This window comes from Arachis ipaensis, chromosome B2, assembly GCF_059453495.1.
Source record: "Arachis ipaensis isolate K30076 ecotype BB chromosome B2, ASM5945349v1, whole genome shotgun sequence".
NCBI lineage: Eukaryota > Viridiplantae > Streptophyta > Magnoliopsida > Fabales > Fabaceae > Arachis > Arachis ipaensis.
Genome location: NC_142437.1, coordinates 83,972,412 through 83,987,948, shown reverse-complemented (window position 1 = coordinate 83,987,948; position 15,537 = coordinate 83,972,412). Strand labels below are relative to the sequence as shown.

General features: G+C 31.6%; 1 protein-coding gene across 1 annotated transcript in view; it reads right to left on the bottom strand.

The window, feature by feature from the left end:
* Nucleotides 1-3,266: 3,266 nt before the first annotated feature.
* Nucleotides 3,267-15,537, bottom strand: part of LOC107625408 (lupeol synthase-like) — a 41,865-nt gene continuing 29,594 nt past the window's right edge. The window contains exons 15-19 of the mRNA XM_088503425.1: nucleotides 11,693-11,836; nucleotides 10,540-10,717; nucleotides 8,646-8,726; nucleotides 4,380-4,463; nucleotides 3,267-3,503 (exon numbers count right to left, since the gene is read on the bottom strand). Coding sequence (XP_088359551.1) covers nucleotides 3,393-3,503; nucleotides 4,380-4,463; nucleotides 8,646-8,726; nucleotides 10,540-10,717; nucleotides 11,693-11,836 — 598 coding nt within the window. The 3' untranslated portion in view covers nucleotides 3,267-3,392. The remainder of the gene's footprint in view (nucleotides 3,504-4,379; nucleotides 4,464-8,645; nucleotides 8,727-10,539; nucleotides 10,718-11,692; nucleotides 11,837-15,537) is intronic.

The following is a 15,537-nucleotide window of genomic DNA, read 5'->3' as shown; positions in this document are numbered from 1 at the left end:
TTTATTTTACTTTTTAAAGAAAAACAGTAATAGTTATATAGAACAATACCATATGCAATTATATTTGGAATTATTGACATTAAGAATTTTATATATAGAGAGTTATGTCTTATATTGAAGAATTGTATTATAAAAGATTTAGTTTTTAAATTTTGATAATAAAAAATAAATTTTTAATTTGAGAGTATGTAAATGAAATGACATTAATGGATGATTTGAAATTAAAAATTAATAAATAATTATACGATTTGTGGAAGTTTGAAAATCTCACAAAATAGTTAATTTTTATTAAATTAAAAAATCAATTTGTGGGGGACTTTAAACCGCCACAAAAATGATTTAAAACCGCCACAGAAGTCTAATATAAAACTCCCACTAAACATACATAAAAACCCCCCACTGAATAGATTGTGGAGGCTTTTAAAAACTCCCACAAAAGACCTTGTGGCACCTCAAATTTTGGGGGTTTTAGAAACTCCCACAAACTATTTGGTGGGGTTATAAACCTCCACAAATAAGAAAAAGACTGCCACAAATAAACAAAAATCTTGTAGGGAAGGTTTATGTGTTTTTATATATTTGTTAATCTTAAGTTTTTTCCTTGATAGGTTTGCACCGAAAAATGATGCATGTACACAGGAGATCTCTGAGGTGATTAAGTCCATTACGACTACCTGTGGCTGATCTACAGGAAGATCCGTACTGAGACTAGAGAGTGATAGTTTCAGAAGTGGACGGTAAGATCCCAATGTTGTTGAATTAAATGTATTCCAACTGTATTTTATTTCGACTAACTAATATTATTGAATCACTTTATGCAGTTGAAATTCATATGGGATATGGAACATAATCTCATGATCACAAAGATCTATGATCACCGGGTAGATAAACGACTTCAGCAAATGATAAGCGACATTCGTCAGGGGTGCAACACCTAATGACCTAGATCCGTCTATCTATTAATAAGGAACTGGAGGCCCATTTTAGAACTGACGAGGGGTTCAAGTATCGCCGTCTGACGAACGTCACTAATAGGACTTCGCTGAGGTCGTCGAAGTATACGGGTGGGTCGGCAACCTTCATGAAGACAAAGAGTAAGCTGGTAAGTAGTTCACTATGTTTGTTGATTATTACTTGAATTAGTTGTTTCTTGATTTATTTACTTGGTTAATTTCGATATGTGTAGTCTAAGTCATTGGATGGTGAGGCAAAACTGGTGGAGATCTTCAAGTATACCCATACTTTGAAGGTCAACAAGAAGAGATTTGCTGATGAGTGGTCTGCGAATCAATATGCGAGTTTCAAGGAATTCTAAGTTTGAAATTTATTCTGTTTAAAGTCAATTAACTATTATTCTAATTACAACGTGTGTTACACAGGAGGACTATACACAGAGATTGGAGGCCGCGACCCAGCAATCTCAGTCGCCTAGTGGGAACATCGACCCTGGCTCTGATATCTCAGTGGTAAATCCTGATAGGGTCTAGTGTGAGACCGTCTCTGAGCCCCACAAGAATTGCCACTTTGGGTTTGGGTCATTCTTCGTCAACGGCCTCCGCACCTCGACATTGGCGGCTTCATCTGCCTCTGCCACCAGCCTTGCCAATCCCAAGGAAGTTATCGACTTGAGGGAGGAGATGCAGAAGCTCACACAGGAGCCTCTGTGCCTAGAAGGGGGACACAAAAGCCATCAACTCGTAGATGATGAAGAAGCTAGAGCGGCTAGAGCATTTTTGAGAGCAGATGGAAGTGTACAATGAGCATATGCGAGCTAGAGGCTGCGGCGGCACTGCTGGGGCACCGACATCGGCACCTAATCTGTCGCCTCAGCAAAGGGAAGATGGAAACGATGACAATGATCACCGGGACTTGTTGGGTCTCGGGTTTTAATTTATTTTATGACTATTTCATTGCATTCTACTTCTATGACATTTTATTATATTCAGACAATTGATATTTAATAAAAATTATTAGTTGATTTCTCATAATTTGAAAATTATGCCCTAATTATGTTAACAAGAATTTTAACTTGACTATTAATTGTAGCTTAATTGTGAAAAAAAATCTACCGACAAAAATATCTGACAGTAATTGAGTGCCAAAACACATAATATTGCACCAAAGTTACCATTGAAATAATCCAATGGTAATCAGCAACTTAATCTCGACAAATTCATTAAAAATCCGATGAAAATCTGCCGGTAATTAGCCTCGGACAAAATAATCTGCCGGTGAATAATTTTCGGCGCCGTTTATACCATCAAATTCAATCTAACAGTAAATTATTCGACAGTACACAGTATTTTTCTTGTAGTGAAATCACTCAAACATGCACAAAATAGCATCAGAAGCACTACAACAATATTTTGTTGCCTAATTACAATAAAAAGAGGACAACAACACCAAGTGCATGCACCTCAGTTTAGACAAAATACACCGAAAGTTGTTACTGATTACAACACAGGAACTCAATTCAAAACATGCAAATACTCAAACATGCACAAAAACACATTCAAATCCCTCAAACATATGCAGATATAGGTTAAACTATACGAGAAACACTACGTAATATTTTTCCACCGATCTAATAATAATGTTATCACCAAATGAACAATTTAATGAGAACAGTAATATGTACTTTAACGCAAGAACACAAAATAAATCTATTAAATAAACAGAAATATTACTATCTAATGTTTTGCGATCGAAAATGCGAAAGAGAAATGTGAAAAAATTGAACGATTAGTTAACAGTACCTTCAATAATCTTTCATCTTCTATTTCTGTGTTTTTTTATGAAGATTTGGAACGTAACTTTGAGATTTCTTTGAGTTTTCGCGAAGATTTTGAGTTCAATCGTTTCAGTTTTGATCGAGGAAAAAGAAGTGTTTTTCATATTAACCTTCCTATTATTGAACAGTTGTGGGAGCGCATGTTTACACACTCTCTAATTTAAAGTTAATTTTTGTTGAATCTGGACTAACTTAGTTAGATTTAATTGGCAAAATAACTTATATATATAACATAACTAATGAATAAAATATTAAAACACTTCATTTATTAAGTAAACTCATAAATAAATTCTCATTTAATTCTTAAATAGTTATGGTATGGAATTTATTGACTATCTAACATTACTCATGTCTTGATAATATAATGAAAGCATGATAGTTATTAATAAGTTTGATTATTTCAAACATTATCACAAACAACTTGAAACTTCTAGCATTTGCTTGATCTAAATAACTTTTTAGACCAAACAATACGGTTAATTTAAGTACCAACATATCACATAGTAGATAAATTACACATATCAATATTATATAAATTAAACAAAGCAAACATGGCGAATGAAGGACATGAAATATAATAGAGTTGATGTATTATTGGTGTTCAGGCATATAAAACTCGGCGACGATATTCTCCCAAAGCCCATATGGGAAAGATGTTTCGATACGCTGCGTAGTTAAGGATTCCAGTCCTGAAAAATAGTCCTGTTTCCTCCTGTTTTTTTGTTTTATTTTTTTTCATCAAATAAAATACATCTAATGAGTCACGTCCAAGTGTTAACAAAATATATATTTAACAGAATTTCTTTTAGTATATACAGGATATCCAACGAATTGAACACCTCTTTTAATATATTTTTTCTCATCTTTTCTCTTACTTAAATTCAAGTTTAAAACCAATTTGATGGTGGATGATGAAAGTATATCTAAGAGAATTTAGGGATCAATCATACAGTCTATGGTTACAAACAAATTAGCTATTCTTATTGAGATACATATTGAAATACAAAATAATTATATTTTTTGGTGACTATACAAAATGATTATATATTTACATTTTAAGCATATTTAAAAAAAAAACTTTAGAAATAATATATATACGCAGATAATCAAACTTCATAAATAATATAATCAAGTCAAATTTATATTTATTATCAAGATACGAATAAGTATCATAATACAATAATAGATAGCCAATTTTTTGCATTCATAAAAAGCTTGAAATGCTATCGTAAAACAAAATTGATTATTCTACTGCAAAGAATTTGACTATTTTAATAGTTGACCATGTTAAAAAAGTATGTGAAATAATATGCATAAATTATACACAAAAAAATAGTGAATAATTTGGTTGTTGATTTATGCTATTCATGAAGTGTTTTTTTAATGTCAATAATATATCTGTTGAAATGACATAACGTGATAAATTTATTTTGATAACTCTAAAATGTTATTGATACATTTTTTTAATTGGTAATTGAATTTCGTATATTTTCACTCTCAAAAGGGTTTTGGACAACCCTAAACGTCAAATAGATTGCTTGTTAATTAACAATACAATATTAGGTTGGAATTGAAGGAATATTATTACCGGTTGTGGAAAGTCTCCATCTTCCATTTGCGAATTGATTATCAACTTTATTCCACGATGAATGGGTGTTGGATCTATCTCAGCCTTTTTTACAGAAAAAACATTATAATACTCAATAAACACACAAGACACAACACACATTATATATATAAAATTATAAATACACCCGTGCAAACCCACAGACTTTGCATCTATTAATAAACTTATTTCTACTATTTTCATATAAGTTAAGGCTTTTTTTTCTACTTAAGTGTTAGAGATGGTTAACTGCTCTTAGGTCCTGTTTGAGAAGATTCAGTAGTTACTTTTTTAAAATTAATTTCTGACATTTTAAAAAATTATTTGAAGTATTTATCAAAGAGTTAAAAAAATAATTTTTTTTATAATAAAAAGTTGTTTATCACTCCCCCTTTTAAAATAAGTATTTTTGTTATTTTTTATGAAATGATCTTGCCCTTAGTTATCAAAAATGTCCAATTCCATATACCCACCCCAATATTGTCAGACACGCCTTCTCAAAAATAAGATTCAGTTAGTCTTTCAATTTAACCCTCACTCATACCCATTAACCCACTTCTATCTAATTCTTTCTTTTCTCCAACAACCTATTCTTCTTCCTCTCTGTCGTGTCCTAACCAACTTGAATCCATAACCACCGAATCTATTTCAAGTCACACACCCTCCCTTCCTTCCGCAATAGACACTAGTCTACCATCAGCTCTTTATCTCATGTCACCTTCCTCATCACCTGAGCAACCTCGTCCTCGTCATTCCGAACGACCTCACTGACCTCCAGCATATCTCTCTGATTACTTGTGCAATTTCTCACTCACCTCCACAAATCTCTCTCCCATCAAAGTACTGGTATCCTCTATCTTCAGTTATGTATTTTTTTTCTCTTTCATCTTCTCATCATAAGTTTCTTTTATCTCTACATTCTGATGTTGAGCCAAAGTTTTTTAAAGATGTCAATCAACACTCTAATTGGGATAGTATTATGAAAGATGAGATAGAAACTCTTGAGTTGACAAAACTTGGTGTCTTGTTGATTGTCCTGCAGGTGTTAAGTCGGTTGGTTGTAAATGGGTCTATCACATCAAACGCAAGCCTGATGGTTCAGTTGATCGATATAAGGCACGCCTTGTGACTAAAGGATTCACCCAAACTTAAGGTGTTGATTTCTTTAAAACCTTCTCCCTTGTTGTCAAGCCTACCACCATCAAACTAGTTTTGGCATTGGCCTCTTGAAGAATTGGCCTATACATCAGTTGAATGTCAATAATGCTTTCTTACATGAAAATCTTTTTGAAGATGTTCATATGACTCTGCCACCCAAGTTTTACATCTCCTTGACCGAATCAACGTTGCAAGTTGCTGAAGTCATTGTATGGTTTACGACAATCTAGTCATATGTGGTACGACAAACTTTCTCATCTTTTACTATCTCATGGATACCAGCAGACCTTCTACTTATAGTCTATTTGTTAAATTCACTGACGCTCAAATTTCTATCCTTCTAGTCTATGTTGATGACATTATTCTCATTGGTAATTCTATTTCTGAACTTGCTGCCATTAAGTCTACTTGTACCAATACTTCTGAATTAAGGACTTGGGTCCATTAAAATATCTTTTGGGTATTGAGGTTGTTTAATCAGCGAAAAAAATTTGTTTATCTCAGAGAAAATACTGTCTTGATCTTTTAGAGGATTCTAGTTTAGTAAGTGCTAAACTTGTCTATGATTCAATGGACAGTGCTACAAGACTATATCAAGATAATAGTCCCCTGCTATCTGACCCTTTTGTTTATCGCTATTTAGTTGGCCATCTTATCTATCTCACCACTACCCGACTAGACATCATGTATAACACTCAACAATTAAGTCAATTTATGGCATCTCTCACTGACTCTCATCTTCAAACTGCCAAGCGTGTGTTACGATATTTGAAAACTAGTCCCGGTAAAGGGTGTTTTTTTCCAAGAGAATAAAAAATTCAGCTTCTTGGCTTTAGTGACTCTAATTGGGCCAGATGTTCTGACACTCGGCGATCTTTAACATGCTATTGTTTCTTTTTGGGCAACTTTTTAATCTCTTGGAAGACCAAAGAACAAACCGTTACCCGCTCATCCACTGAAGTAGAATATCGTGCACTGACCAATACAACTTGTGAACTTCAATGGATACTAAATGTGTTACAATTTTTACACATCTCTTCTATCCGCCCACCAGTTTTATATTGTGATAATTAGAGTGCACTTCATATTGTTGCTAATCCAATTTTTCATGAACTCACAAAACATTTAGAGGTTGATTGTCACTTGGTTTGACAAAAATCTCAAGTTGGAGTTATGAAACTTCTCCCCATTTTCTTGTCTGGGCAGCTAGCTGATATCTTCACCAAGCCTTTGTCTCCTCAGCCCTTCCATCTTAATCTTAATAAGCTCGGTGTTCTTGACATCTTTCATCCTCCAACTTGTGGGGGCGTATTAAACTACTCTTCCATCTTAGCCCATGACAACAACAAAGAAGTCTCACACCGTCCCATAAATTCAGCCTAATTAAATTAATTTGGTTACATTGCCAACTTATATATTTATCTTTACCTTTGTAAGTTTTACAATCAAGAAATACATAACACAACCTTCTTTATCTTTGCATACTCCTTGGGTACTCTTTAAGTTTTATTATTATGATGGTTCACAAGTTGTGTAAACCATCATTCTTTTTCTTTTAGAAACAAAATATGCTTATCTTTTTTTTAAGTTTATTATGCTTATCTTTCTCTAACAGAATCATCTAGAGATTTTGGTTATTTTAACTATTTTAAAATTTATAATCAGTTTAGTATAAATAGGTAGCATTGTTCTTTATATTAAATACAATAAAAGTTCTTCATCTTTTTTTTATTATTCTTTCATAGTTTTATTTTGGTATCAGAGTCTTGGTATCCTGTTTGAGGAGCATATATAAGCTATCATCTTTCCACTGAGAAATCACCATGCTTCTTTTTCATCCATGTTGTTTACCTTGTTCTTGTTATTGATTTGATACTTTCTCACTGCACCAAATAATCCATCCTTTTCGTCTTATCCTTCTGGGTCCAATAGACCTAAAATTATCACCGTTGGAGCTGCAACAAACCGCCACACGCCTCCTCCTTCCACCAGTTTCGTCTGCGCTTCATTTTTGCAGTTCCTTCTACACTTCCTTCCCGTAGTTCCGTGTTCTATCTACGCTTCCTTCCCAGAGATCCGTCTGCGCTTCCCTCCTGCAGTTTCATTTGCGCCTTCTTTCGTCAGTTTCGTCGATGGTTTTTTCTGGCAATTCCGTCTACGCTTTCTTCCGGCAGTTCCATCTGTATTTTTTCCGGCAATTTCATCTGCATTCTGTTTCAGCAGTACCGTCTGCACTCTTATCACGCTCTACGAACTTTCTGAAGATCACTTTTACCGTGCTCTACGCGCTCTCTAAAGATCGCTGCTTGCTCTCTCTCCCTTAAGCACAATATCTCCTTCTATGTTTCTGCCGCCGGAAGCCCTAGCTCCACTGCACACATCTCCCTCTGTGTCACCGCGCTGCACACATCTTCCTCAATCATTTCATCAGATCTTATCCAAACTGTGGATTATTGACATCTTCCATCCACTAGCTTGTGGGGCGTATTAAACCATCATCCTTTTTCTTCTAAAAACAAAATTTGTTATGCTTATCTTTTTCTAAATTTGTTATGTTTATCTTTCTCTAACAGAATCATCTAGAAAATTTGGTTGTTTTAACTATTTTAAAATTTGTAATCAATTTAGTATAAATAGATAGCATTGTACTCTATATCAAATACAATAAAAATTCTTCATCTTTTATTTTCTTATTCTTTCATAGTTTTATTACATATTCTCTATAAATTAGTAAAAAAATTTATTCTTTATCAAATTCTACTCTTTTATATATATATATATTATCTCTAATATTTGTCTTTTTTTTTTCAAAAATATTTATAACATCACTTTCATTCAATTTTGTCTCTAACAATTTAAATAGAATTAAGATTCAAGGATATATAATTTTGATATAAATTAAAATTTTTAGAGACAAAATCAAATAAAATTAAATGTTAAGAATAATTTTAAAAAAATTTGCAAATGTTAGAAACAAAAGAATACTTTATCGTGTGTATATATATTCGTTTTTTTTTTTTTTGTGAAAATATATATTCTTTTTAATGAGATGATAATTTTATGATGTTTGTTTGAGCTAAAATTACTGACCTGGCCTGCCCCAATAAGGGCCAATAAAGCCCATGAAGTTTGAACTAAATTTGAACGGTTGTCTGGTAAATTTGTATACACCTGTTTCACAATATCAAATTAATATTGTGGCCAACCAATTATTTTTGTATATAGTGTCTGTTAGATGTCAATAACTTATAAAAAAAATTATTCATTTTTTAGTATGATTAGAAAAAAACAAACTCTTAATAAAAGTAAAAATATTAAAAAAATAAAATTATTTATAAAAAAAAAAACAAGCTTTTCTTTAAGGTTTCAATTTTCATCTTTAAAGAAAGAATTTTAGAGTGTATTTAGTTTGTATTTTTATTTTTTATTTTAATTTTTAATATTTTCTATTTTTTAATTTTGTAAAGAAAAAAATAAAAATAGAAAATAAAATTTTATTGTTTTTACTTTTTTCTTTACAAAATTCAAAAAACCAAAAATACTAAAAATAAAAACAAAAAATAAAAACACAAATCAAATGTACTCTTAGCTTTTGCTATAAAAAAATGTTCTAATATAATATAATAGATAGACAAAAGGTATTTTGTTATTTGGTATTTAAACATAACAGATAGATAGATTAATAAATAAAATATTTTTAAATGAGACTTCTAAACGTTAAATTAACTTTACTTTTCAAAAGATTTATAAAAAATATTTTTTTAAAAGAAAAATGTTTTTTAAAAAACTCATCAAACAAGCCTTTTATAGGCAGAATGACATTATCTTCCTAGGTCTTATTTACATAACCCCTCTAATCATCATTTCGTTAAATTCATATTTTAATTTATTTCTTATTTATTAAAACATAAGTCTTTTAAAGTAACTTTAAGCATTCATTTTTGGGTCAAATATTTCAAAATGATACGTTTTAAAATATTCAAAGAAGTGGTTCTAGTTTTTAAAGTCATAAGAAAAAGTTGTTTTCGAATTAAAAAAACCTTTATTAAATTTTAGTGTGTTTGGAAGTTTCTTTAAAGTAAAAATAAAATCATTAGAAAAATATTTTTTTAAAAAAGTTAAACTTTTCATCTTTTTAAAAAGATAATTTTATTATAAAAAAAGATATTTAATATAATAAATAAAAAAATATTTTTATATTGATATACTAAAATATTGATAAAAATTTACTTTTATAAGATATCTGAATATCAAATTATTTTTATATTTTAAGAAAATTTTAAAAAAAAATCTAAAAATATTTAAAAAAAAAACTCAAACAAATAAAAAATAAGTTATCTGATTCATACTTAAATAATTTATGTGTGCTTTTAATTTTTACATATTACCAATAATTTACATTATCAACCAATTAAAAATTTAATATGTTGTTAAACAATCATAAATAACCATCCACTATATATTGCAATAAGCTCTTTATGTTCCGCTTTTCTAAAATTTATTATTTACTAAATATAACTTTAAAATACGAAAGTGGTAATATATAACATTTGAAAATCATCTTTTATTTCAAAACAAGAAAATTATAGTGAAGCGTTAATTTATCTTAAAGTATTAAATTAAATTATCAATTTTTAATTTAATGTAATTACAATAATAGTTATTCATTATTAAGTAGATATGATTACGAATATAAAGGGCGACACTTAAGAAATTTAAGATAAAAGCAATTATAGAAATATGACTTAAAATAATACTATATGATTAACAAAATTTATTATTTTTGTCAATACTTGTTTGACACTCTAAATCTTAAGTATAAAATAAATTTTTAATTCTAAACTCTCAATCTAAATATTATATAAATAAAATATTTATTAATATTGATAAAAAAAATTAGTCTGTTTGTAACATTTTTCAAAAAATTGTTTACATACGGTATTTAACTACCTATGATGCACTATTGAAAACAAAATAAATGTACCTTGTTTACGGATGACAAGTAACTTTCACCCCAGCCACCATTGGGAAGCTGCTTTGACAGCAAAAATTCACACGCTTTGCGCAATGCACGACAGTTTTGGTAGTTCTTTCCACAAGCCATCAGTCCCTCTGCACCCATCCATGCACCTATAGTATAACAAACCCCCCAACAACCGTACCTGTATAATTAAGGGGTTAGCATATAATAACCACATTTGGTTACATCTTGTTTTGTCCTTTATGCCCTTTGAGGAAATGACTTCTTTATTATGACTACCTTTAAGTTTATATATTACTAATTATGGATGATAGTACCCCATTTTATTTTATTTTTTTAAATTCTATGGATTCATAGATTCATAAATTAATGTATTTAGAATGGAAATTATTTATTTCAATTTCATAATAATATTTAGGGTAAAAAAAGTACTGTTATGTTATGATGCCTAATATTTAAAGTGAATTCTATTTAGTTTTTAACATTTTAATCGTTTTATTTTTATCTTAAAATATTTAAAGTGATATCAATATTATTTTACCGTCAAATTTTTTCGCTAATAGTTAACGAAATTGATGTACTACTATTAATAATATTTTTATTAAAGCTACATTTGCTCAATCCCTATTTTACCTTTATCCTCTTAACAAGTTTAAACCTTATTTTTTTATTTCTTTTTATGCTATTAATTTTTTAAAAGAAGTTTGAAGAAGAGGAAAAAAAGAGTAAGAGAATAAGATTTAGACTTATTAAAAAAATAAAAGTAAGAGAGAAAAATAAACAAATATAACTTTAATAAAAATATTATTAATATATAATACATCAATTTTATTAATTATTAATAAAAAAATTGATAATAAAATAATATTAATATTATTTTAAATATTTTAAAATAAAAATAAAATAATTAAAATATTAAAACTAAAATATATAATTATGTTAAATATTAAAGATCAAAACAGTATTTTATTCTAATATTTATCACTGTACAAAAATTTAGTTCAATATAACTATCTCTCTCACACTCCAATGTAATATTTGTTAAGTATTTTTCTATATATTTTTATACTTGAGACAATGTCTAACATAATTACAAATCATTATAATAAAAAGTAGAGACAATAACTTAATAGCAAAAAAGAGAAAGGATAAATACCAGGAGCCATCAGGATTTTGTACGCTTTCCATGTAACGGATTGCTTTGGAAATGGAACGATCAACTTCCCTTCTTCTGTGATTTGGATATAGCTTTCTAAATAGAGCTAAGGCCTGCATTCCTGATCCTGTGCACTCTACATACCTATTTATATATATTGGGGGTTTTGTGTTAAATACAAAAATATTGAGCGTTTTTTGGATTTTATCAGAATATGGGGTAAAGTAAAACTTGATTGAAATTTTTACTTTTCAAAAAATAAATTAAAAATAAAATTGTGAGTAATAATTTTTATTTTTTAAAAATTAACAAAATAAATTCATAAATAGTAATTTGTATGGTTTAAAAATTAAATATTAATTAAAAAGTGAAATCGTAAGTAACTATTTTTACTTTTGAAAATACAAAAATTACAAAAGTAAAATCGTTAGTAACAATTTTCGCAACGCACCATTATTTTTTTAAAAAAATATCATTTTACTGCTATAAAAAAATAATACTAAGTAGGTAGATTGATTATATTTAATTAAATGACATTATTTTTATGTGTCATAAATTATTATATGATCAAAAGTCAATTTTTATGTTTAAATTTTTGTTAATAATTTTTTTAGATATTTTTTAAAAAAAATTTTCATCCTAAACTAACATATATATATGAAATAATACTATATGAACAACATATTTAACAATTAAAACCTAAACTTAACATCAATAACCTCTTAATTTTTATGTTTTATTTTTCAATATTTTAAATTATAGTTGAGTATTAATTTTATCTGTGGATATTCAATTTGGTCCAACCTGTTTAGATAGGATCGACAACTTGACCCGCAGCGAATCAGTTTGAAAGCAGAGCAGGTTAAGTTATTGATAGGATCGGGTGCGAGTTTAAGTCTAACTCTATCCGATTTATTTGTACCCTAATATATTATAATATGTAGTTAAAATTTTATACATGTATAATAAAGTTGATGGAAATTGAATCCACATCTTTTCTATTTTATAATTTTATACATGTATAATTAAGTTGACCGATTAATAAATATTTATGTTATTTGTAATTTTATCATCAATTTCATTATGTTACTTTTAATTTTAACGTGGGCTTAATTTTATTTTCTATTTTATTTGTATTTTATAAAATATGAAATAATTAGATATTGTGTTTGATATAAAAAATGATTGTTACCGATAGGATTGAGTAGGATTCGGGTGAAAAATTTTAGGGTACAGGTACGATTAGTGTTTATACCCTGACCCAAGATACAAGCCAGGCCCAAAGAGCCGAAAGACCCAAATAAGAAGACGACCTGCCCGGAAACCCGACTTCCCTATAGAGGTCGGATTCGACGGATGATTTGTACTTATCCATGTAAGTAACTACTTCCTCAGATCTCTCACTTCTAGTAGAGAGATCTCAACAACCCTAAGATAAAGGGACAGTTATCCACCATCAGAAGTGGAACTACTTCAGTGGTGGTTATTGGCTCATCTCCTATAAATACCCTGACACACTCAGGTACATTTAAGTTCCAATACACTAAAATTTGCTAAGATCCTTGCTGACTTAAGAATCGGAGTATTTTGCAGGTACCACCCCCCTCCCCTCCTCCCCACAATCTTATCGCAAACAACTCAGACGACGGCCACAGGACGTGGGACAAGTTGGAACCCACTCCATTAAGGATTTGGGTCTCACTTACAAGCCCAAAGGCAACCCAGTTTCAAGTAACTCTTGGAATATTGGCACCGTTGCCGAGGATCTGAGATCTAACATTACATGGGGGACAATCAGTATGAAGACAAACGTATAGTGTCTGAATCAGATCAAGAATACCAGGACATGGTCAACAATGACCAAGCAATAGTAATACCTCCTCCAAGAATGGGGAAACCACATGATGAAGGCCCTTCCAGAGACCAACACCAATGGAGAATCCCGCCCGAGGTTCGTCTCCCTAAAGGGGAAGAACAACCTCATAGCGCTGACCTCATGGGATTGCTGCATGGGCATCATGGTTGACTCGAGTAGCTAGAGCAAGAATTAGAGCGATAGCGCGAAGCAGAGAGGAGCCTGAGGAAGGAGATCAAACGGCGAAGAGAGCTGGAGGAGAAGCTCTCAAAGCTAGAATCCAACCTTTGAAACAAGGATTCCCGCACAGCTCGGGAAGATACCCCATTGGGGGAGAAGATCCTTTCATTGAGGACATCATGCGAGCTAGAGTTCCTAGAAACTTTAAAATCCCTGACATGAATCTATACGACGGGATAACCGACCCGAAGTATCACCTCAACAATTTTAAAAGTCAGATGTATTTGGCCGATGCCTCATATGCTACTCACTGTAAGGCCTTCCCGACAACCTTGATAATAGTGGCTATGAAGTGGTTTGATAGCCTGCCACCTAGGTCGGTTACCAGTTTCGATGACCTTACGCACATATTCGTTACACAATTTTTAATCCAGAAAGATAAAGTTAAGCATGCACCTAGCCTACTCGGAGTCAAATAGGAGGTCGGAGAACTCCTGAGAGACTACATGGAGAGATTCAACAAAGCATGCTTGAAAATTCAAGACCTGCCTATTGAGGCAGTACTAATGGGACTAGTCAATGGGCTCCGAAAAGGACCCTTCTCCCAATCTATATCAAAAAGACATCCGACTTTCCTAAACGTTGTATAAGAGCGAGCTGAAAAGTAAATCAATATGAAAGAAAATGCCAGGCTACCAGAGTCGAGTTGGCGACTTGGGCACCCTCACCAGCCAAAAAAAGAGATAGGGAGCCCAAGAAGAAAGAAGAAGTCAGATTTGAGAAACCCAGAAGGTACCACAATTATACTCCATTACAAGTTTCTCTCATGGATGTTTAGAGAAAAATTTATCACACTGAGAAGCTCCCTCCCCTGCGTCCAATTAAAAACTAAAAGGGCAAGTATTGTGAGTACCACAAGCTGTATGGTCACTCAACAAATGATTGTTATGACCTAAACTATGTGATAGAAAAACTGACTAGGGAAGGTCGGATGGATAAATATCTCAAGGAAAGGTCAGACAATCATGGAACAAGAAAAAGAGATGATGAATATGCCGGATGAAGAGGTCAACCCCACAGACTCCGAAACGAGATATCCACATGATAGTAAGAGGATTTGTCAAAGGAGGACTAACCAAGTCATCTCGGAAGAGGCATTTGAAGGAGGTATACCAAGTCGGGAAAGATAGCCCCAACCTCCTTATAATATCTTTCACAGAAGAAGACGCACAAGGAATTGTGCCCGGGCATGATGACCCAGTAGTCATCACCATGATACTAGCCAATGCCCACCTACATAGGACCTTGGTAGATCAGGCAAACTCAGTAGACATACTTTTCAAGCCGGCATTCGACAAGTTAGGGCTAGAGAAAAAAGAGCTAAATTCTACCCGGATACTCTTTTCGGGCTAGGAGATACTCCAATCAAACCCTTGGGGTTCATTTCCCTACATACCACCTTTAGAAAAGGGCTAAGATCAAGAACCCTAAGCATGGACTACATTATTGTGGATGTAGCTTCAGCCTACAATGCCCTAATCAATAGAACAATTCTAAATCGGTTGGGAGCCGTGGTCTCTACTCCTCACTTCTGTATGAAGTTTCCAACAGAGGACGGAATTACCACCATTAAGGGAGACCAAAAGCTGGCGAGGAAATGTTACAATGAAAGCTTGACTTTACGAGAAAAGGGCAAAGAAGTCAATACAAATGAACTTAGAGGAGTTCGAGTAAAGGAAGAACTACGGCCACAGCCTGAAGGAAGGACGGAGGTAGTCCAGATCGCAAAAGAGGTCGAAAAGGACACTAA